The following is a 24294-nucleotide window of genomic DNA, read 5'->3' as shown; positions in this document are numbered from 1 at the left end:
GATTAGTGTTAAGCCAAAAGATTGTGAAAGTTTCAAAAACCATTAAATGATGACCAGAAAAATGATAACGAGGGAGACAATAAACTTTGAGAGTAAACTAGGAAGTAATATCCAGCAAGTAGTATCCAGCAAGAGCGTCTTTAAATATATACAGAGGAAAACACAGAAAACTTTGAAAATGAGTTTGGGGTAATTACGGTGGGGACCTGGGAAATGGAAGAAGGGTTGATTAGATACTTTGCAACAGTCTTCACTGTAAAATACACCAATAGCATTCCAAAATGGTGGTTAGCACTATTGCCTCACAGCACCAGGGACCCAGGTTCGATTCCGGCCTCGGGCATCTGTCTTGTGTGGAGTTTGCTCATCCTCCCCGTGTCTGCGTGGGATTCCTCCGGGTGCTCCGGTTTCCTCCCACAGTCCAAAGATGTGCAGGTTAGGTGAATTGGCCATGCTAAATTGCCCCATAGTGTTAGGTGCATTAGTCAAAGGGAAATGGGTCTGGGTGGGTTACTCTTCGGAGGGTCAGTGTGGACTTGTTGGGCCGAAGGGTCTGTTTCCACATTGTAGGAAAACTAATCTAACTAAAATGATTAAATAATCAAGACAAAGGGGATGAGGAAAAAAATGCACAATCACTTAAGAAAAAGTACTAGGGAAACTAATGGGGCTAAAGGCTGATATATCCCCTGGACTTGATGGATTTCATCCTTGAATATTAAACGAAATAGCTGCAGAGATAGTGAATGCACTGGTAATAATCTTCATAGATTCTAGAAAAGACCCAGTTGATTCGAAAACTTACAAGTAATACCCTTATTCAAAAAGAGAAGACCATCACTGCGCAACTTAGAAGGCCAGTTAGCTTAACATTTGTCATTTAGGTAAATATCAGAGTCTATACCAAAGGATGTCAGGGCTGTGATGAAATATTCTCCACTTGTCGAGATGAGCACAACTCCAGCAACACTTAAAAAGCTCGACATCATCCAAGAATTGCACCCCATCAACCACCTTCAACATTCAATTCCTTCACCACTAATATACAGGAGCAGCTGTGCATTTTTTATTGAGATGCAACTACACAGATACTTAACATCATAAACATTATATTTTTTAAAAAGGCAATTAGTTGTGTTCACTTCATTGTTTTATATACTTATTGTACTGATCAACACTTATTGTTTTATCTTATTTATTTTATCTTAGTTTAGCACTTCATTGTTTTATTCTGTACTGTTGACCCTCCATCCTACGTGACACAAAACATCTTCAAATGTAGGGCAAGGAAAATTAGATGCTGCTGGGACGTAAGATTTACACAGTACTCCTGAACAAATTAACTCCCAGTTGAAGGATTCGCTCATACTAAGACTGATTTGCTCAACTTTGGCTTAATCGGTCTTATTCCTGAATTCATCTCCAGGTTTTACTTTCAAAGACGCAGGTTCTTAACTCGGTGATGAATTGAGCTGCCAAAAGAAATGGATGTGGAGTCACTCGATAGACTGTCAGAGCTGGATCGCACAAGAAGTCATCCTTTCTGCACCTGTTCATTAAAAGCAACATTCATCTCAAGTTCACAAATTGATTGCAAGATTACACTGCAGTGACGTATTCACAACTCTATAAGTGGACCTTGTTACATCGAGTTTGTGAATGGTAACCTAGAGGAAAAATAACACCTAATGATAGAATCGCTACACGTACTAATAGATTCAAGAACAGCTTCTTCCCCGCTGTTATCAGTCTTCGAACAGACCTCTCACGTATTAGAGCTGATCTTTCTCTGCACCTTCTCTGTAGCTGTAACACTATATCCTGCTTTCTGTTCTATTACCTCGATGTACTTATGCAAGGTATGATTTGCCTGGACAGCACACAAAACAGTACTACTCGCTGTATCTCAGTACATGTGACAATAATAAAATCAAAATCAAAAATCAGAACACTTTGGACTAAAGGTAGCCTACTAGCCGTGCTCTACAACTTTCGTGCAATTCTTGGAAAGCAATTGAAAGCAAGGCTTCAAAAGAATACAAAGGAGATCAGCTTAGGCCTTACAGCACTTGAAGTGAAAGATGAGGAGAGATGGAGTTTTAATTGAATTTACAGGTATACTCACCTTCATTGAGAAGGAGTTTGCAAATGCCAATGGTACGCGATGCATTTACCATTTCAGATTGAGTCTGAAGTCAAAAGGTTGAACTTCAACACCTCATTAAGTGCACTGTTAAACCTAACAATTTTATGCTCACACCAAACTGAAAACCTCAGCAATGTGCAGTTACAAACATTTCAAACAGTCTGTGCACTCTTTATCTACTGAAGATTGAGAAACATTGAAAATGGAAAATTCAAAAGAATACTTGAAGCATTTGATCTTTTTTTCACAAAATATTGGTTGATTGCCAACAGTAAGAATATTAGTGTATGTTGAAATACAACATTTTGTTTAATGTTCTAACAAAGAAACTGCACTGGTCATATATCTGTATAATTCAGAAGTCAAGAAGTGTTGAAATCTTCAGATCAAATACAGTCAGAAGGAGAGGAGTATACAATCGGATCAAGGAGGGGAAAGATAAATGGATTAGGAATTGGAGGAAGAGGAAGAAGGGGGACAGGAGTGTGTGTGTGTGTGTGTGTGTGTGTGTGTGTGTGTGTGTGTGTGTGTGTGTGTGTGTGTGTGTGTGTGTGTGTGAGAGAGAGAGAGAGAGAGTGTGTGTGAGAGAGAGAGAGTGAGGGGGAAAGGGACAGAAGTATTAAAGAGGGAAAAAGTGAAGGAAATTAAGAGACAGTGGAGGCAGTAAAGAGTTCATGGAGGCCATGGATACAATAGGACGAGAGCATGGAAGAGGCAGAAAAAAAGACAGATGAAGACAGGAGGAGGAGGAGAGGAGGAAGGGTAAAGGGAGATTAACTTACTTTAGAGAACAACTGGAATGAGAAGAGATATACACATTTCTGGGTTTCAAGCTTTGAACAGTTGATCGTCATGGGAATTGGAGGGACAAGTCCCAAGCAGCTTTGTGAGTGAAGCGGTGGCTGTTTATACTCAGTGTAAAGGAAAGAAGTCAAGTATGGAGTTTGGGAAAGGGATCGCAATAAAATCTCTACTTGGTCAATGAGGAAGATCGGGTTCATTTGCTCTGAATTTACATGAGAGGAATAGAACTGTTTGGGGAATGGTTTGCATTCAAGTGCAACTGCAGGCAAAAGAAAGAGTTCTGATTCATTGCAAGAAATTCCAATCATTGTGGTTCAGACTAAGGATTAGCCTTTCTCCCCTGGACTGGCAATTTTCTGCTCAGTGGGAGGATGGTGGCTGTGGTTTCTCAGGATTCTGTTTGTTGGGTTTTGGGCTGGGATTACAAATGGGCTTTCATTTTACATTTCCTGCTCTTCGAAGACTCTACACTTTGGGGGAAATGAAACGTGGGTTTTGTGGGACAAATTGAAATCTGTTCACAGTGAACGGCTCTAGTTCCAACTCTGGATTTGATCCCATGTGGCAGGGAGCAGGAAGTGTTTTTTTTTTAAATGTGGTCTGCCTTATGAGTTCACTTAGCAGCAGTGGGTAGAAGTGAGGCTGATTAGTTTCAGGCACAGTCTTTCAGAGATGGGAGCATGGGTCACATTGAGATCTTTCAGCCCAACAAGAGAAAACTGTGCATGTGGTTTCCCTTTCGAAACAGCCACTGATGCCTGGCAAGAGGGACTTTGATTTCAGGCAGCTGTGGGATAAGGACATGGATAATCTAATATGCAGGAGTCAGAGGAAGTATTTATTTTTCAAAGTTATTCATTTTTGGAATGTTTTCGCCACTCACTAGGTCAACGTTTATTCCGCATCCCCAACTATTATCAAGTAAGTGGTGGACAGCTGCCTTCTTGAATGACAGTTCATACTCAGATGTAGAAATTAAAAGCAAGAGTAGGCCTTTCGGCCCTTCAAACCTGCTCTGCCATTGAATGCAATTATGGCATATCCTTCATTTTAACGTGATATTCCTGCTTTCGCCCCCACACCCCTTGATACCTGTAAGATCTAAAAAAAATCTATTTCTTGAATACATTCAATGATTCGCACCCCCCCCCCCCCCACATCCTTCGCTGTTGGAGAGTTCCACAAGATCACTAGCCTCCAAGTGAAGAAATGTTTCCTTACCTCAGTTCTAAATGGCTTACACCACATCCTCAGACCATGCCCGTTGGTTCTAGTCTGTCCTACGCTTGTATTCTCTGGAGTTTTGAAGAATCAGAAGTGACTCAGCTGAAACATAGAGGATCCTAAGAGGACTTGACTGATGGATGTTGAAAGCATTTTGCCCCTCATGGGAAAATATAGAACTTGAGGGTCATAGTTTAAAATAAGGAGGTGTCCATTTAAAACAGAATTGTGGAAACATTTTCTCTCTCAGAGGGTTGAGTCTTTGGAATTCCCTCCCTCCGTAGGCAATGGGTGCAGTATCTTTGAAAATACCTAAGGCAGATATGCTTGATGACCAAGGGGTTGAAACATTATCGGGAATGCAGGAAGTTACACTGAGGTGGAAGTAAGATCAGCTATAGTCCTTTTAAATGACAGAGCAAGTTCAAAGGGCCAAGTGACCTACTCTTGTTCCTTGTTCATCTGTTCACATGCAGTTCCATTCTTGATATGCTACACCATATTAAGCAATACTGATTCAACAACTAGAAAGATTTTGCTTGCTCCTTGGTGGTTAGAATCTTTGGGGGAGCAAGGACGTCAGATTCATCCTCTTCCAGATTCTTCTTAGCCATAATTTCATTGCTTTGAAAGTTATGGAGTGCTTCAAGAGACACTATAGATGGAGTTATCATTCAAACAGTCAATAGCCAAAACAATATGAGCCATGATTCTATGAAACATGAAACTGCCCAGGTATGTTGCTGCATGTGGCGAACATTTATTCCTGTGTTAATGGGAGTCAGGTCAGAACTGTGTTATCAGATGTGTGTTATTTGAATGATGGGCACTAAAGTCAAAACCAGGTCAGTGAGGACGATATCAATTAAAGAGCACCTGTTAAATTATCGCCCAGCATAACTAAGAAAAGACAGCCAGTCTAAATGTAATAAAAAACTTTAAATTACATTGTCACAGCCACTGATGATTTAAGTGGATTGCAGCAATGTATGATGTACTTTCTTATGTTAAATAAGCAACTTGCATCAAATTGACATTCGTCTCATTATTAGACAACAAGGACTGACATTACCACAGCCAATTTTACTCAATCCTTATTCCTGTATTAAGGTACCTCACTAAAGAAAATGACCAAAAGTGCATGAGAGTATTTTGATGCAACTGCTTGAAATCCACAATTTTGCAGCAACACGGTCAGAACACATTGCCTAAATATACATACACACTTTCACTTTCTTATCTTACTCAGGATCCTGCAATATAAATATATTTGGTATAAATCCATTGAACAGCTGAATAAGAAATTTTAAAACTATAGTTTAGCACGGGTATGTCACTTTTGAACGAAACACAGAAACCGTTTGACAGAACACAGACACCAGGGTAAAAGGTCCTGGAACTTATCACAAAATATAAATCCCTCTCAGTTGCAACAGAATTACAGAAATTTTTCTTTTCTCACAATCGCCCTCTCTCATTAGATTTGAATTCAAGTACTAACCTGCATTCACAATTGCGTCAATTTTAAGCTTCGTTATGTCACCTCGGTACAGTGAAACATTTTCGCTCAGCTTGTGGGTTTTTGGAGCCGGCACTTCTTCACCTTCTTCAACTGCAACATGGAATCAAGGAACATGTCAGCAACTGTCCTGCCTCCAAGACAACCAATGCTTCAATGGTTAGAATGTGCACTCACTGTCATAGCAAGGTTGAAGTAAATAATTCAGACTCAATAAAAAAAAACGAGATGAGCTTCTTGGAGTTGAATTGCAACTTCTTATTCATTTGTTTTTCTGGAAAAAGATGGCTGAGGGGTGCTCTGGTAGAAATATTTAAGAATTTGTTGAGGCATGACAAATGCTCAACTCACAAGTGAGAATGGAAATAGATATCATGAGAGCTTTTTTATTTAATATTCATTTCTGGGACATGGGTGTCACTGGCTGGGTCAGCATTTACCTCCTGTCCCTAGTTGCCCCTTGAGAAGGTGGGGATAAACAGCTTTCTTAAATCGCTGCAGTCCACCTGCTGTGGGTTGACCCACAATGTCCTTAGGGACGGAATTCTAGGGTTTTGACCCAGTGACAATGAGGGAATGGTGAAATATCTCCAAGTCAGAATGATGAGTGACTTGGAGAAGAATTTGAAGGGGGTGCTGGCGCCATGCAACTGTTATCCTCGTCCGTCTAGATGGAAGTGGTTGTGGGTTTGGAATGTGTTGTTTGAGGATTTTTAGTGAATTTCTACAGTGCATCTTGTAGATAATACACACTGCTACTACTATGCGTCAACAGTGGAGGGAGTTGATGTTTAGTCACTGCTAAATCCAAAATAGAATTCAGGAGAAACCTTTTCACTCAGGGAATGAATGGAGTGGTAAGTGCTCCAGTAAATGGAGCATACAGAGCAGCATGGAAAGATGGGGCTGAATGATTAGATTAGATTAGATTACTTACAGTGTGGAAACAGGCCCTTCGGCCCAACAAGTCCACACTGACCCGCCGAAGCGCAACCCACCCATACCCCTACATTTACCCCTTACCTAACACTATGGGCAATTTAGTATGGCGAATTCACCTGACCCGCACATCTTTGGACTGTGGGAGGAAACCGGAGCACCCGGAGGAAACCCACGCAGACACGGGGAGAACGTGCAAACTCCACACAGTCAGTCGCCTGAGTCGGGAATTGAACCCGGGTCTCAGGCGCTGTGAGGCAGCAGTGCTAACCACTGTGCCGCCCACTAATGGCCTACTTGTACACTGTAAATTTTATGCACTAGTGGGTAAGACATTCATTTGCACCATACATTCAATGTTGAGGATACAGGAATAATTGTATATTGTAGAGATCGATTAGTTTAGTGAGCTGTATGGCTGCTTTACAATGCAATGTGGCATCAACTGTGTGGGTTCGATTCCCACACCAGCTGAGGTTACCGTCTACTGAAGTTCGTCCTGAGATGTGGTGACCCACACCATCAGTCAGCTGTTTCTAAAGAGAGAGCAGCCCATTGGTCCTCTGGGACTACGTCAACTTTTAAATTTCTCTATTAGCTACACACAAAGTTTGGACTAACCAAGGATGACTGGGGAAAAACTTTGAAATTACCACACTCTCAGCTACAGAATCGGGCAAAGTCTCAGTGAGAGGGGTAAGAAAGGTCAATCACTTGGTTTGTGATCAACATATTTCTATCCTGTTCACCTGAAAAGATACATAGATGCTTTCTTTCTCATAAGCGAACCTCCCTGCTTCGAGCAGTTAGCTAACATTCAGATCTCTTGTTATACACCATTTGAACATTGCAAATTAAATGAAACTGCCACTCAAAGTCACAAGAAGTCTTAATAAAAAATATACATTTGTAAGACATGATAGGTCATCAAAGCCACACACCAGCCACCTTGTAATTTCCACTCAGTGAACAGCAACCAGGCCCTCAATCTTGAGCTTACCTGTTTTTTCTTTCATTGGAGGATATTCATCCTGGTCTTTATCCTCCAGTTTTTCTTTCAGGTATATTTCTGTCATGAAAGAATTGTGAAAGAAAATGAGAAAATTGCAAATAAATAATGAAATACCACAACTCTTTACAGTTTATATATAATAACAGAGGTTGCTGGAAAGGCTCAACAGGTCTGGCATCTGTGAAGAGAAATCACAGTTAATGTTTCAGGTCCAGTGTTTCTTCCTGAGGAAGATTTTTCTTCACAGATGCTGCCAGGCCTGTTGAGCTTTCCCAACAACTTCTGTTTTTATTTCTGATTTGCAGCATCCACAGTTCTTTCGGTTTTTATTCTGTACAGTTTATACTCTTTTTTTCCCCAGAAAGCAGGATAAAATGTACAAAATAATTTCAACGGCTGAACTGAAATCTGTACATTGTACTGTAATCAATGTGAGAATGATAAAATGTAGGGAAAATGTCAATAGATTGCATTAAAATTTTACCAGAACCTTGCACTGAAATGTCTGTTTAAATATCTACATTTTTAAAAATGTTTCACGGTAAGTGAGCATCATTGTAAGGCCAGTATTTGATGTCTATCCCCAATTACCCTCAAATTGAGTGTCTCAGATGAGGTTGGGTTTTGAACTAGTGCCAAGTGGGTTTTGGTGTTTGCAGATGAGAAGAAGTTTAACAATTTTCCTGAGCAAAATTTAGGGTGGCACAGTGACTGAGTGGTTAGCACTGCTGCTTCACAGTGCCAGGGACCCAGGTTTGATTCTAGACTTGGTTAGCTGTGTGTGTGGAGTTTGTATGTTGTCTGTGTGGTTTTAACTCCAGTTTCCTCCCAGAGTCCAGAGATATGCAGGTTAGGTGAATTGGCTATGGGAAAAAGCAAGGTTACAGGGATAGTGTAGAGGGGTGGGTCTGTGTTCAGACAGTCAGCAATGGGCTGAATGGCCTTCTTCTGCCCCCCCCGAAGGGATTCTATGAAATTTCATTCTTGATTCTTCCATACCAAAAGCAATTGGGTGCTTTTCCATGTTTGATCTCTCCAGTCCTAAAATTCTCACAATACAAACAAATTTGTATTATCTCTTTAGGAGGCATTAGTCAGTTACTCTTTGACACAAAATAGTTTAAAATCATGGCTCCAAAATACTGGCAATTATTAACCTTCTTCATAAATATGCACACCGAAACCCATTTCCCACTAGTTCAAAACCTAAACCCCAAAATGAATGATATTAACTTGCATCAAATCAACACCTGACATCTCACTCATATACACTGTCCAGTGATGATTTTAAATATTGCCATCAAATCATCCCTCCACCTTCACTCTCCCACATCCAATAAATTGAACAACTGAACAAAAACTAAATTATAATGAACCTTCTGGCAAAAGATCATTTCTGCCTCTGGTATTATGTCTTATTCAGGGCTCCACACTTTAGGAAGTTTTGAGTGCAGAGAATGATGGTCCCGGAGATTAGAGATGTTAGTTCTGTGGACTTACTGGAGAGCTTGTCTTTAGTTACTTTTCAAGTTCCTTCTCAATTCAGTCCTAAATCTGCTCCCCCTAATTTTGAGGCTATGCCCTGGTTTCACCCGCCAGTAGAAACAATCTCTCTACTTCTATCTTACCTATTCCCTGCATATTTTTATAGGTTTCTGTAAGATTCTACCCCCCCCCCCCCCCCCCACCCCCCCACACCCCATTCTTCTAAATTCCAATGAACATAATCCCAGTCCACTCAACCTCTCCTCAGCCAACCCCTCAACTCCGGAATCAACCTAGTGAACCTCCTTTGTAGCCTCTCTAGTGCAAGCAAGGAGACCAAAACTGCAGACAGTAATCCAAGTGTGTTTACAGCGGTTTGTTTTAGGACTACTTGTAGAAATTAAACAACAAAGGCTGGTACAATTGCAACATTTAAGAGGCATTTGGACGGGTATATGAATAAGAAGGGTTTGGAGGGATATGGGCCGGGTGCTGGCAGGTGGGACTAGATTGGGTTGGGATATCTGGTTGGCATGGACAGGTTGGACAGAAGGGTCTGTTTCCATGCTGTACATTTCTATGACTCTATGATTCTAAGTGGGCCTGATGACAGCATCCTTCATACTTTAGACCTATTCCATTACATAAATGATAACTTTTGTGAAAAAAATGCAATTGATGCGAAAAGATTATAAAAACACATGTTTGGTCATTGCTGTTACGATAGCAAGTAGTTAATTAGGTGATTGGGGTTAACTGATTATTTAATTGACTGAATAAATCCAAAGGGGGAATTAGATGGGAGCACAATATGGAAGGTGCTGTAAGATGAAATAGTAAAGGGCTCCTGTGGTGTAGTGGTAGTGTCCCTACCCGTGAGCCACGGGTTCAAGATCCACCTGTTCCAGATGTATGTCATAACATCTCTGGACAGGTTGATTAAAAAAAAAGTTAATTTTTTTAAAATGATAGTGCAGTAAAGGGCTTTGTAGTGCAGTGGCATCATCCTTACCTCTGTGCTAGGAAGCCTGGGTTCAAGTCCTACATGCTCCAGATGCATGTATCTCTGAACTGGATGATTAGAAAATATCTAAGACAGAGTAATGTTTGGCTCTTTTGGTGCACCGGTAGTGTCCCTATCTCTGAAACAAGAGCTGGGAATGAACAAGTTGATAAGCAGATTAAAAAAACTCTATCCACAAGGGCATGAGTTTTGGTTTCTATCTGACTCTGGCCTGGATCCAAGTTGACAATGTGCATGCAATAAATGGGACACGTTTGTGCTGGTGGCAGGTTTACTACTGTCCAATCACGTTGAGTCAGCTGGCAAACACTCAAAGGTCAAGTCAGACGAACAAGGAGAAGATGTATCTTTTAGCCAGAGCTCTTATGCAGGTCTTAGTTGCCATATAATAAGTCACTAATAATCAAAGTTCCAACGCAGGTGATATTTATGCATGACTCAATTCTAGATTGATTCATTACTTTGAAGCCTCCAGTAAGAGGAAATTCCAAAAGCAATAAATCAAAAACCACTTACGTTTTGCATCTTCTCTCCATACAGAAATATCCTTCAGCTGTACAATGCCATCATCAAAAGCATCTGCATTGAAAAAATAAAAACTGTAATTTCTACATTCTAAATATCTGCACACAAATAAATTAGCATAGGACCAGAATCTAGCAATTTTATACAAAGAGAAAATCCTCCTGGGGGAGTTGCTCCCCCCCCCTATTTCGATAGCTTCCATTATAGTACAGAAGCTAACTGTAACTCAGAACCATAGACAGGATCAAGACTTTGGGAGAGCTGTCTGCAAGTCTAAGTGGTAAACCGCGGGTATCTGAAACCGTGGAAATCGATTCCGCGGATACGGGGGTCACCCTGTACTGTCAGGGAAAGTTCAACAACACATCATCTAGGTCTAGCAATCCTCTAGGTTTCCCAGTTTGCTTGCACAGGCATTGATCCAAGACGTTGTCGTCAATTTTAAAGGATAACACACTCAGGTTTGACCCGATTGCAAACATAAAATGGAGACAGGGATATTTCGCCCAGTTTCCCTTTGAACCACAGAGGTTTAGATCATTGATACTCATCTTAATGCATCTGCTATGCTTTCTGGAAAGAAACACAAGTCAAATGTACCTCATTACTGCAATTTTTATTCATATTGCCCAACTCAGAACTGTGGGTCTCTTTACTACACTGGAGCTGGGGCTAAGAGAAGAATCTAAAAGTGTGGCGCTGGAAAAGCACAACATCTGAGGAGCAGGAGAATTGACGTTTCAGACATAAGCCCTGCTTCAGGGCGAGCAAGCATTCAAAATACTGTGGAAGGAATGGTAGATGCATCTAGCATTAAAAGGGTTTAAACACATACAGGGCTAAGGTTATTGCCAACAACCTAGATGCTACACTGAAAATCTTTTAAGAAGCAGAGCTGGATTTACAGCACCCAAGTATCTAAAGGCTCTTGCCTCACGCTAAAAGCAATGAAACATTGACTTATGTATGCAGAACGAGGCCATTCAGCCCACCATGCCCATTCTAACTCTTTGCTCGGCAATGCCAGAAAATTGGTCACCTTCAAGAAACATGTGCAATTACCTTTTGAACGTTTCCATGGAGTCTGCTTCTACTTACCTTTCAGGTAATGCACTCCAGATTCAATAACATACACAATGAATTTTCTCCTCATTTTGCAACTGGTTGTTTTCCAAATTGCCTTAAATCTATGGCCTTCGGGATAGATTTCTTCCTCTCGTCAGAAGAAACATTTTCTGAGTTGAAACGTCAGACTTTTGAATGCCTTCTGTAAGATGCTGCCAAATCAGTCAGTCTGAGTTATGAGGAGAGACTACACCAATTAGGCCTGCTTTCTGAAGAACTTAGAAAGTTAAGGGGGTGATTTGATACAAGTCGTCAAGATATTAACAGGAAAAGGCAGTGCCGATAAAACTAAACTATTTCCATTGGTTAGAGACTGTAGAATGAGGGGGCACATTCTGAGAATTAGGGCTCAAACATTCTAGAGAGATATTAGGAAGCACGTTTGTACACAAAGGATGAGAAAGGCTTCGAACTTACTTCCAAAAGTGACAGTGGATGCTGGACCAGTTGTTAATTATGAATCACAGATTGATCATTTTTTGTTAAGCAGAAGTACTATGGGATATGGGCCTAAGGCAGGTGTAGGGAGCTAGGCCATAGATCAGCCATGCTGAAGGTTGAAACAGGCTTGAAGGACTTAATCTCCTACTCGAACTTGTATGACATCAAAGGACCCCCAGACGGAGTGTACTCTATGTGTATGCCACCATCAGTGTTTTTTTAAAGTAGTATTCAACATGTAGGCGCACTGATTTAGCTGATAGGGTGGGAGTCTTGGCAGTAAGTGGTAATCAGGGAGAAAGTGAGGACTGCAGATGCTGGAGATCAGAGCTGAAAATGTGTTGCTGGAAAAGCACAGCAGGTCAGGCAGCATCCAAGGAACAGGAGAGTCGACGTTTCGGGCATGAGCCCTTCTCCAGGAATTCCTGAAGAAGGGCTCATGCCCGAAACGTCAACTCTCCTGCTCCTTGGATGCTGCCTAACCTGCTGTGCTTTTCCAGCAACACATTTTCAGTAAGTGGTAATCAGCAGATTTCCTTGCCCATGTTAAAGCTGATGCCTTGAGATTTCATGGGGTTTGAAGTCAACGATGAGGGTTCCCACGGCAACATCTTGATTTTATTCTGCCTCTGGCGGGTCAGACCTGCTGGAGGGACACATCAAAGCCAGGCATGATGGTGGCAGTGACTGGTGCAGTGTAGGTTAGAATCCCATGAATTTGGCTTTGTCTGGTTTGTGCTGGACTGGAACACACCTTGGCAAAGCCCCCCAGTTGTAATTAGGAAGGATTGACAGGGCTGTACTTGCCATCAGCAACTCTGGTGCTGAGATCAATACTAAGGTATGGCTTATCATTACTTTGCATCAGCATTAAGTACTGAAGAGGTCAAGTGGAGCACAGCCGCCTGCAAAGTAAAACTCCATAACCAGAACAGCACTACATCAAATTCAACCATCTCCTACAACTGCCTTAGACACAGGGTGAAATTGTTAATTGTAAGCTATAAGTGGTTTTGTCCTATGGCCACTGACAGAACGTACCCAGAAATGTTCAATATTGAAGAATAACTTTAAAAAGAAACCTATCCACAAAGACTTAGCTTTCCTGAAATTAAATTGAATCTGGCACCCAGTCAAGGGTCTCTCCAAATGTTCAGAATTGGTATATCATGCACAGTAGGAAAAGCAGAAAAATGTATTGAAGTATTCTCATAGATATCAATCCAGGACATAAAATGCACTGTTTATCTTTCAGCTGTAATAAATATCATCAAGAGAAATAAACTTTTGGAGGAGTCTATTAGAAATTGAAACATCAGAGTTTGAAAAATAAAAGAAGATAATGGCATCACGTTTTAAAAATTGCACAAATATAAGTTCAGTTTTCTTGTGTTAGAGAGATTGTTCAATAGCAAGAAAAACTCAGTTATAACTCGCAACCAAGGTTTATCACCCCAGAAGGTTTGAAGAGCAAGATTGCAGCATGAAGAGGGAATATTTTCATCAGTTCAGATATTTTGACATACAGTAGATCCCCCCCACGTACCTCTGGGAGATACATTCCAAGACCTACTGCAGAAGCCTAAAACCGCGGGTAGCAGCAAACCCATTCATTTCAACAGGAAATTTACCTTCCCAGAGCCCCCTGCTCCCTGGTTCTGGAAGGTTCCCTACAATATGTTTGGGTCGTGGTAAACCGCGGGTATCTGAAACCGTGGAAATCGATTCCGCGGATATGGGGGTCGCCCTGTACTGTCAGGGAAAGTTCAACAACACATCATCTAGGTCTAGCAATCCTCTAGGTTTCCCAGTTTGCTTGCACAGGCATTGATCCAAGACGTTGTCGCCAATTTTAAAGGATAACACACTCAGGTTTGACCCGATTGCAAACATAAAATGGAGCCAGGGATATTTTGCCCAGTTTTCCTTTAAAACACAGAGGTTTAGATCATTGATACTCATCTTAATGCATCTGTTATGCTTTCTGGAAAGAAACACAAGTCAAATTACCTCATTAATGCAATTTTTATTCACATTGCCCAACTCAGAACTGTGGGTCTCTTTACTACACTGGATCTTCACTCCTGATCCTTAATCTTTTCAAACTCTAGTAGTGCTATCCGGCACTATTTCCCGATTATCATCCTCCCTCGGCTGCTGAATCAGCACTCTTCCATGTTGAGCAACAATTTGAGGAGGCACTAAGGGTGTCACAGGTAAAAAGAAACATACTCTTGGCTGGGGGACTTCAACGTCCTTCACTATAAGTTGCTTGGCATCTGTACGAATGATCAAGCTGTTCGGATTCTCAAGGACATAGCTGCTGGACTGGGTGTGTAGCAATTGGTGAGGGAACCAACAAGAGGGGAAAACATACTCGATCTCATCTTTACCAATTTAATTACCGGCTACAAATACATCAGTTCATGAGTTACCACCACACATTACTTGTGGAGACGATATCCTGTCTTCATATTGAGACTACCTCCATTGTATAGTGTCGCTATCAGCATTCTAAATGGGACTGACTTGAATAGTAAGAAGTGAAGTCTGCAGATGGTGGAGATCAGAGCTGAAAATGTGTTGCTGGTTAAAGCACAGCAGGTCAGGCAGCATCCAAGGAACAGGAAATTCGACGTTTCGGGTCAGAGCCTCCGTGATGAAGGGCTCTGGCCCGAAACGTCGAATTTCCTGTTCCTTGGATGCTGCCTAACCTGCTGTGCTTTAACCAGCAACACATTTTCAGCTCTGATCTCCAGCATCTGCAGACCTCACTTTTTACTGACTTGAATAGACCTTGCAACTCAAGACCAGGCATCCATGCGATGATCAACAGCAGTAGAATTGTACTCAAGCACAATCTGCAACCTCATGGCCCGCTATATCTCCCACTCAACCATTACCATCAAACCAGAGGAACAACCATGCTTCAATGGAGTGTGCAGGAGGACATGCCAGGAGCAGCACTAGGCAAACCTAAAACTGAGGTGTCACCCTGGTGAAGCTACTGAACAGGACTTGTGTGCCAAATAGTATAAGTATCAAGTGATAGACAGACTTATCCAATGGCTCAGATCTACGCGCTGCAGTCCTGCCACATCCTGTTGTGAATGGTGGTGGTCAATTAGACAACTCACTGGAGGAGGCAGCTCCACAAACATCCCCATTCTCAATAATGGAAGGTTCTCAGCCACCTTCAACCAGAAGTGCTGAGTGAATGATCCATCTCAGCCTCCTCTCGTGGTCCCCAGTGTCACAGATGCTGGTTTCAGCCAACCCTATTCACTCCATGTGATATTAAGAAATACTTGGAGGCACTGGATATGGAAAGGCTATGGGCCCTGGACATCTCTCCAGCAGTAGCATTTAAGACTTGTGTTTCAGAATTTTCTGTTCCCCTAGCCAAGCTCGAGTCCAGTTACAATACTGATTTCCATCTGACAGCGTGAACAATATTCAGCACCATTTGCCACTCCTCAGATCCGAAGCAGTCCATGATCAAATGCAACAAGATCTGGACCATATCTGGGCTTGAACTCTTAAGTAGCAAGTACCATTCGCGCAATACAAATGCCAGGCAATGATCGTCCCCAGTAAGTGACAATCTAACCACACTCTTTGACATTCAATGGTGTTCGTATTACTGAAATTCTCACTACCAACATTGAGGGTTACAATTGTCCAGAAACTCAACTGGAATTGCCAAATGAATACAGCAGATACAGGAACAGGCTAGGAATACTACAGTGAGTAACTCACCAAAGCCTGTACACCATATTCAAGGCACAAGAGAGGAGTATGACAGATTATTCCCCACTTGCCTGGATGGGTGCAACGCCAACAATATTCAAGAGGTTTGACCATCATCCAGGACTAAGCAGCTCGCTTGATTGGCGCCACATTTACAAACATTCACTCTCTCCATCACAGATTCTTAGAGCAGCAATGTATACTATAAGGTGCATCACGAAAATTCACCCAAAATCCTTAGCCTGCACCTTTTAAACCCCAACCATTTCCATCGGGAAGGACAAGTGTAGTAGATATATGGGGACAAGTATCTGCAAGGTTCCCTCCAAGTCACTCACCATCCTGACATGGAAATACATCATTATTCCTTTAGTGTAGCTGGGTCAGAATCCCGGAATTCCCTCCCTAATGAGATTGTGGACATGGACTGCAACAGTTGATGAAGGCAGCTCATCACCACCTTAATACATTGTGCTGTTGACCTCTGAAACCACAAGCATGACAATATAACTCTTTTAACTGAACACATTTCATTCAATTATAAAATGAATGAGGTTTTCGTAAATGTATTTTCCCCCTCATTGTTTTCCTCGATAGCTTTTAATGTTCACGACTTGATTAACCGCACTGCGATAGGATTCCACTGAGGCCGTGTTTCCTTTCAGCATCTCATTCAAATGAGACAGTCTTCTAAGTTGTGCATCACCAGTGGGTGCAGCGAGATCATACATCTTGTGAGCATCACAGCCAAGGTCAATCTGTCTGTACCCAAACTTTACACATGTGCATCTTCCATCAATGAACAGCAACTGGGGGCTCAGACTTCAATTGTCCTTCCTCCTCTGTAACCTTTTCCCAAAGACACTGAAGCTAATTGTACTGCTGATATCAGTAAACAGCACAAACCAGGGATCTTCCCGGGAGGAACATTCTTGATTTATCTGGCTTGCCTTCACGATTATCAACATGAGCAATTAGGCAATAAAATATAACAGCTGATATCCTTCTGCAGGATCTGCTTGGGTGTAACTTGAAGAGTGGAGAAAGTGAGGACTGCAGGTGCTGGAGATCAGGGACAAACACCACTTTTTAAAAGTGTAACTTGAACAGTGATCTCTCAGATATTTACTTATCTGGATGTGTTAAGGATGGGAAAGCAACTGGCATACCAGTGCAATAGAGCTCTGACAAATGCATTTTCTTGACCCACATTAAAATCTTATGTAAGTTGTTTTGAAAGCTTCCGGCTGCATAACTGCTAATGCTACAAATACTTTCAAGTTTCTACGGAGCACAATGTGTATGCGCACAAATATTTGAATTGCCTAACTCCAAATATAACAGAGTTGTATAAAACCCTTATACTGAAAGGACAATATCATTTTCTTTTTAAAAAACATTCCACTTTGATCGGTTTACAAATTCAATAGCAACCTCCAGAAAGATGTAATTGGATACGTACTTGAATAATGAATAGTTTTGTAATGATGGGGAAAGTACAGAAATGTGGCCTTTTGACAGCCTTTCCAAAGAGCCTGCACTGTCATAAAAGGCTGAGTGGTCTCTCCATTCTCTGTCACTATGAGTCTAGCTGCAGTCCACTGAGCACTGCAAATGAGAGACTGCATTTAATCAAACAATACAATTCATTTGGAGATTGAACTCCACTGATTTCCTCACAAATCAAAGAAACAGTTCCTGCCACTGTCTGGGATGTCTGGAGCCTTCACTTTCACTAATATAAAAAAAATTAATATGAAAAGTGCCGGTGAGGAAAGGATCAAATAATCAATCAAACAAATTAACAGCCCCTGAAAAGGGGGCCTGTATCTATTTTTAAATCAAAACTTGAAAAGGTAACTCACCAAGTTAAATTAAAATGTTGTTCCAAGGACAGATAAACAACTCCAGACTGTTACAAACTGTTTAACAACATGCCCGCTCTCTTCAGGGACACTAAGGCATAGCTGTATTGTGCACAACTCATTGAAGATGGGAGGGCAAGTAAAGAAACCAGCCAATATTGCATTTTGGGATCCAGACTTTTATTAAAAGGAAATGGAGTCCTATAATAAACAGTATTATTACAAAGTTGGATAATGCTCTTCTTTCCTTTTTTCCTGGGATATGGATATCACTGGCATTGCTGTTCCCAATTACTTTTGAACTGGGTGCTCACTAGGCTATTTCTGGGGGAACATGTAGGCCAGACGAGACAAGGATGGCAGATTTCCTTCCTGAAATGAAGGACCTCAGTGAATCAGATGGGTTTTTAAATCACAATTGATTGCGGATTCATGGTTACCATGAGACCAGCTTTTAACTGTAGATTAACCCATTAATTGAATTTAAAGTCATCCAGCTGTCATCGTGGAATTCATAGAGTCATAATCACAGAGGTGCACAGCACAGAAACAGATCCTTCAGTCCAACCTGTCCATGCTGGCAAGATATCTTAAATTAATCTAGTTCTATTTGCCAGTAATTGGCCCATATCTCTCTAAACTCTTCCTATTCATACACCCATCCAGATGCCTTTTAAATGTTGTCAGTGTACCAGCCTCCACCATTCCCTCTGGCAACACATTCCATATATGCACCACCCTCTGTGAAAATATTGCCATTTAGGTCCTTTCCATGTCTTTCCCCTCTCACCCTAAACCTATGCCCTCTAGTTCTGGACTCCCCCACCCAGGGAAAAGACCATGTCTATTTATCCTATCCATGCCCCTCTTGATTTTATAAATCTCGATAAGGCCACCCCTCAGCTTCCGATGGTTCCAGGGAAAACAGTCCAGGCCGATTTAGCTTCTCCCTAAAGCTCAAATCCTCCAACCCTGGCAACATCCTTGGAAATCTTTCCTGAACCCTTTCAAATTTCACAACATCCTTCAATAGGAGGGAGACCAGAATTGCACACAATATTCCAAAAGTGGCTTAACCAATGTCCTGTACAGCCGCAACATGACCTCCCAACTCCTATCCTCAATGCTCTGACTAATAAAGAAAAGCATATCAAATGCCTTCTTCACTATCCTATCTACCTGCGACTCTACTTTCAAGGAGCTATGAATCTGCACTCCAAGGTCTCTTGGTTCATAAACACTCCCCAGGACCTTACCATTAAGTGTATAAGTCCTGCTAAGATTTGCTTTCCCAAAATGCAGCACCTCACATTTATCTAAATTAAACTCCATCTGCCACTCCTCAGCCCATTGGCTCATCTGACCAAGATCCTGTTGTAATCTGAGGTAACCTTCTTGGCTATCCACTACACTTCCAATTTTGGGGTCATCTGCAAACCTACTAATTGTACCTCCTACATTCACATCCAAATAATTTACGTCAATGACGAAAGCAGTAGACCCAGGACCGATCCTTGTGGCACATCACTGATCACAGGCTCCCAATCTGAAAAAAAACAAACTTCCACCTCTTGTCTTCTACCTTCCAGCCAGTTCTGTATCCAAATGGCTAGTTCTCCCTGTATTCCATGAGATCTAACCTTATTAACTAGTCTCCCATGAAAAATCTTGTCGAAAGACTTCCTCATGTCCATATAGATCAAGTCCACTTCTCTGCCCTCATCAATCCTCTTTGTTACTTTTTCAAAAAACTCAAATCAAGTTTGAGAGACATGATTTCCCACACAGAGCCATGCTGACTGTCCCTAATCAGCTCTTGGGATTCCCTCCAACAACTTGCCCATCACCAACGTCAGGCTCACTGGTCTATATTTCCCTGGCTTGTCCTTACCACCTTTCTTGAATAGTGGCACTGTGTTAGCCAACCTTCAGTCTTCTAGTACCTCACCTGTGACTTTTGACAATACAAATGTCTGAGCAAGGGACCTGCAATTACTTCCCTTGCCTCCCACAGAGTTCTAAGGTACACCTGATCAGGTACTTTTATGCGTTTCCTGGCATTCAATAACACCTCTGTAATATGGACATTTTTCAAGATGTCACCATCGATTTCCCCACATTCTTTGCTCTCCACATCCTTCTCCACAGTAAACAGCAAAGTATTCATTCAGTGTCTTCCCCACCTCCTGCAGCTCCACACACAGGTTGCCTTGCTTATCTTTGAGGGGCCCTATTCCTCCCCAGTTACCTTTTTGTCCTTAATGTATTTATCAAATCCCTTTGGATTCTCCTTAACCCTATTTGCCAAAGCCATCTCATGTCCCCTTTTTGCCCTCCTGATTTCCCTCTTAAGTATACTCCAAGTGCCTTTATACACTAATGATTCACTCGATCTGTCCTGTCCAAACCTGACATATGCTTCCTTCTTTTTCTTAAACAAACCCTGAATTTCTCTAGTCATCCAGCATTTCCTACACCTACCAGCTTTTCCTTTCACTCGAACAGGAATGTACTGTCTCTGGACTCTCGTGACCTCATTTCTGAAGGCTTCCCATTTTCCAGCCATTCCTTTACCTGTGAACGTCTGCCCCTATCAGCTTTTGAAAGCGGTTGCCTAATACCATCAAAATAAGTCTTCCTCTAATTTAGAACTTCAACTTTAAGATCTGGTCTATCCTTTTCCAAAACCTTAAAACTAATAGAATTATGGTTGCTGGCCCCAAACTGCTCTCCCACTGACATCTCAGTCACCTGCCCTGCCTTATTTCCCAAGAGTTAGGTCAAGTTTTGCACCTTCTCAAGTCAGTACATCCACATACTGAAATCAAAAAAATTTCTTATATGCAATTAACAAATTACTCTCCATCTAAACTCTTAACACTATGGCAGTCCCAGTCTATGTTTGGAAAGTTAAAATCCCCCCCATCATAACCATCCTATTATTCTTACAGATAACTAGATTGTCCCAGACAATTTATTTGGGCTTCTGGACTACTGATCCAGTGACATTACCACTACACCACCATCATATCTGGCCTCACCCAGGGTATCGTGTCTGGTTCTTGGTATCACACTTTTGGAAGGGTTGACTTCATTAAAAAGAATGCTGAAAAAAATTCACAGGAATGGTTCCGGGCTTGGGGGCCTTTGGGTAAATGGATAGATTGGATACTGGAATTGCACTCCTTGTAGATGTCAAAATGTAAAGGTGATTTGTTAAGGTCATCGAAACTCATTAGAGGTCTGAGCACATTAGAAAGACGGAAACTTTCCCCAGGGGAAGAACAAGAGGTAGTGAACAAAGGAAGCAGCAGTTTCAAGAGAAAAGCACAACATATTTTTATGCAGCAAATGATTGGGATCGAGAATGCATTGCCTAGTGGTGGCAGATGCAATCAAAGCCTTCAAAAGAGAGAACTGGTTCATTATCCCAACAGCAGGAAAAGGAGAAACTGGAACCAGGTGCATTTGTTGTAAGGGGATTAGGAATTATTAACATGAAAGGAGGAGGCCAAATGCCCAATTAACCAACAGAACTGTACCACAAGATTTCACGTTTGAACCAGAACAAACTTTATTGTATATCAAAAAGTATTAAACAAACAAGTATTATTAACACTAAAGTTTACAACTCCATATCTTATGAACTCAGATTACTTTATATTTCTCCCCAAGAGCTCTCTCGTCTTAAAATTCCAATGATTCATTCAACTGAAAATCTCAGCGCAGCTTTTTCAAATTCATTTAATTCTCCTCAGTGTTCCAGCTAACTTCGGAGGTAGTATTCTGGAAGCAAGAGAGAAAGGACGAAATCTAGGACTACTGGAGAAGGAGTTAGGTGTAGCTATATTGTTATGGGGGCCTGGGAGCACACAAATAGCTTTGGAGTGGAAAATTGAGTAGTAGGGCAAGAGGGAGGGTCCTGTTACCTAGCAACACTAGTTATAAAATGGAAATGCCTGAAAAGTAGAAACACTGAAAAAAACCTGACAAAAACCATGAAAACTGGAGTGTCACACCAGAGAGGATGGGGGTGGAGGGAGGAACAAGTAGTGAAATAATTTCAAAAGGTCAGTGTCAGGTGCCATACTGGAAACTTTAGGTGCATTGACACTACTTGAGAACAGTATGCATGGAAGCTTCAAATATCATTTTCTTTTGCAGCAAATTCAAATTAACTAAAAATGGTGTCATTTCCTAGCCTGATTAATGGGAATCAATTCCTTTTGTTTGTTGAAAAAAATGTTCAATATTTAAATCGATTTTTATTTTACTTTTAAGAAACAAACAAGTACTGTATCAGAAAGAGTTACTCTATCATCAGCTACCTCTATAAATCAATGAATTACAAAACTAAATGAAAAATTCATTCTGCAAATGGTTTTCAAATAATTTAGAAAAATTCAAAGAAAATTAAAAATATTGACTCCATGAGGAGGTACATTTTTCTACTGAGAGTTAGTATTCCACACGCCCTGACAAAACCCTACAAATTCGAAGCACAATGGGAAATTCTGCGAATTGTATGAAGTTAATAACAGTTGAGCACAGTAAATGCTGTGTTTTTACTTGAAAGACATTAACTCCAAAGAGAAACTTGTCAAACATACAGAAGATAGCTTCATGGTAAGTTTTAAATGCAAAAATGTCACTTTTTTTTTTAAAAAAAGTTTAGGAATTTTGAGGCTACATGAACTCAAAAAAAGGACAAAAAAAACTTTGATAAAATCTTGAAATCAGAATGAGTTTTTCGCCTTCTTTCTTTTATTGGTATGTTCTTCTGACTGGTCATTCAGGATTGGTTGTTTTCACAAGTCCTTAGTAGTTCTCTAGCACAGTTCTCGCTTTTGATTTGTACGTTCCCCATCTGCCAAGAGACAGTGAAGCATGTGTTTTTTGATTGGTTCCTGGAAAATATACAAAATAGTACTTTCTTTACCCACTGCAGGTAAATAAATTTCTCAGTAAAACAGCTAAATCTCTTACGAATAATTGTTGATCTAATTGTAAGTAAAATGTAGCTTCTGTATCTATTTAGAATACAAATGAAACCTGAAGGGTCTACTATGAAATTGGTCACATATTTTACATGCTGTGGATAACCATTGATTACAACTCCAAATTTTCTTTTGGAGAATTACCTCAGAGTAGAGGGCAATGATGCCTTCTTCACCAGAAGGCAGCTTCTTGGATCACCACGATAAACAAACACATGGCTGCTTTAAAATAAACAAGCTGCACAAGCAATCTACGCTTCAGTAACTTTTGTGTGAGTTATCTTTGGTAAAGTACAAATTACCAAGGCGTTTTGTTTTCACGTTTTAACATGAAAACAGAACCAAGCTATTCACTATGGAAATTACGTAACATACTCTGCTGATCTCTGAAACAAAAATTCAAGAGTGAAATGGGGTTTGCAGGGATTGAGGCACATCGGCAAGGGTCAATAAATTACAACGCCATAATCCAAGCTCCATCCAGATATTCCAAATCAAGGTGGAATTTTATGCAAAGGTTTCCCCAGGAAACATGATTTAGGAACTCACGAGTCTGAATAAACCAGTTGTTGTTATCAGGAATGTTTTAATTGCTGAAGCTTTTTTTTATGTTTATATAATTTACTATCTTTTGGCACAGAGGTAGTGGCCTTACTTTTGGGCTAGTAGGTCTGCATCAGCAATAGGTGTGCGTCATAACACATCCAATCAAACTGATTTTTTAAAAATCATTTACTGTAAAACCTCAGTTGCAAGAAAATTCATAGCAACTTAGATGTTACGAAAAAAAATCATCTTAGAGCTCACTGCATATGGAATGTTAATATTTAAATATAACCTTCAGGTAAAAAGGGTTATACAAGGGCTAAGGCATAATTTGGCCCTCATTTTTGAAGTCAGACATTTCTCCTAATATTTGCATTTTGATCATAAATTCTTCTATCCAAACCTACAATACAAAAGGAGTCCACAATCTACAACATCTCCCATGTTCCTGTGCTCACTGACCGACAGTGATACCCTGTGTACCAAGACACAAGTCTAACCATCTGCGTTAATGATTTGAAGCTGGTGGAGGTCAGGGCTGATGGAGGTCGGTGCTGGAGGGAGTGGGGGGAGAATGTATCCAAATTTGGTGATGATGCAAAAAATAGATGGTTGACGTGTTATGATGGGAACATAAAGGATCTGCAAGAGGATATAAATAGGCTTAATGACTGGGCACAAGTAAACTTGGCAGATGGAGTTTCACGAGGTAGGTGAGGTCATGAATTTTGATAGGAAAATCAAAAGGCAGATTAGTTAAATGGAAAGACAGTCCAAGAAAGTTCATGAATCAGTATTCTTGCGCATGAAACACAAAATGTCATCACACAGGTGCACCAAGTGATTAATGCCAGAAATGAAGCTTTTGCCTCTATTGGAGTACAAAAATAGG

At 40.9% G+C, this 24294-nt stretch overlaps 1 protein-coding gene across 3 annotated transcripts in view; it reads right to left on the bottom strand.

The window, feature by feature from the left end:
- Window positions 1-24294, bottom strand: part of LOC132819895 (ADP-ribose glycohydrolase MACROD1-like) — a 960330-nt gene that overhangs the window by 914940 nt on the left and 21096 nt on the right. For all 3 annotated transcript variants that reach the window (XM_060831849.1, XM_060831850.1, XM_060831851.1), the window contains exons 2-4: window positions 10670-10732; window positions 7633-7701; window positions 5676-5786 (exon numbers count right to left, since the gene is read on the bottom strand). In XM_060831849.1, coding sequence (XP_060687832.1) covers window positions 5676-5786; window positions 7633-7701; window positions 10670-10732 — 243 coding nt within the window. The remainder of the gene's footprint in view (window positions 1-5675; window positions 5787-7632; window positions 7702-10669; window positions 10733-24294) is intronic.

This window comes from Hemiscyllium ocellatum, chromosome 10 (genome assembly GCF_020745735.1).
Source record: "Hemiscyllium ocellatum isolate sHemOce1 chromosome 10, sHemOce1.pat.X.cur, whole genome shotgun sequence".
NCBI classification, from domain to species: Eukaryota; Metazoa; Chordata; class Chondrichthyes; order Orectolobiformes; family Hemiscylliidae; genus Hemiscyllium; species Hemiscyllium ocellatum.
The sequence above is the reverse complement of the archived record's forward strand: the minus strand, read 5'-3'. Positions and strand labels throughout refer to the sequence as shown.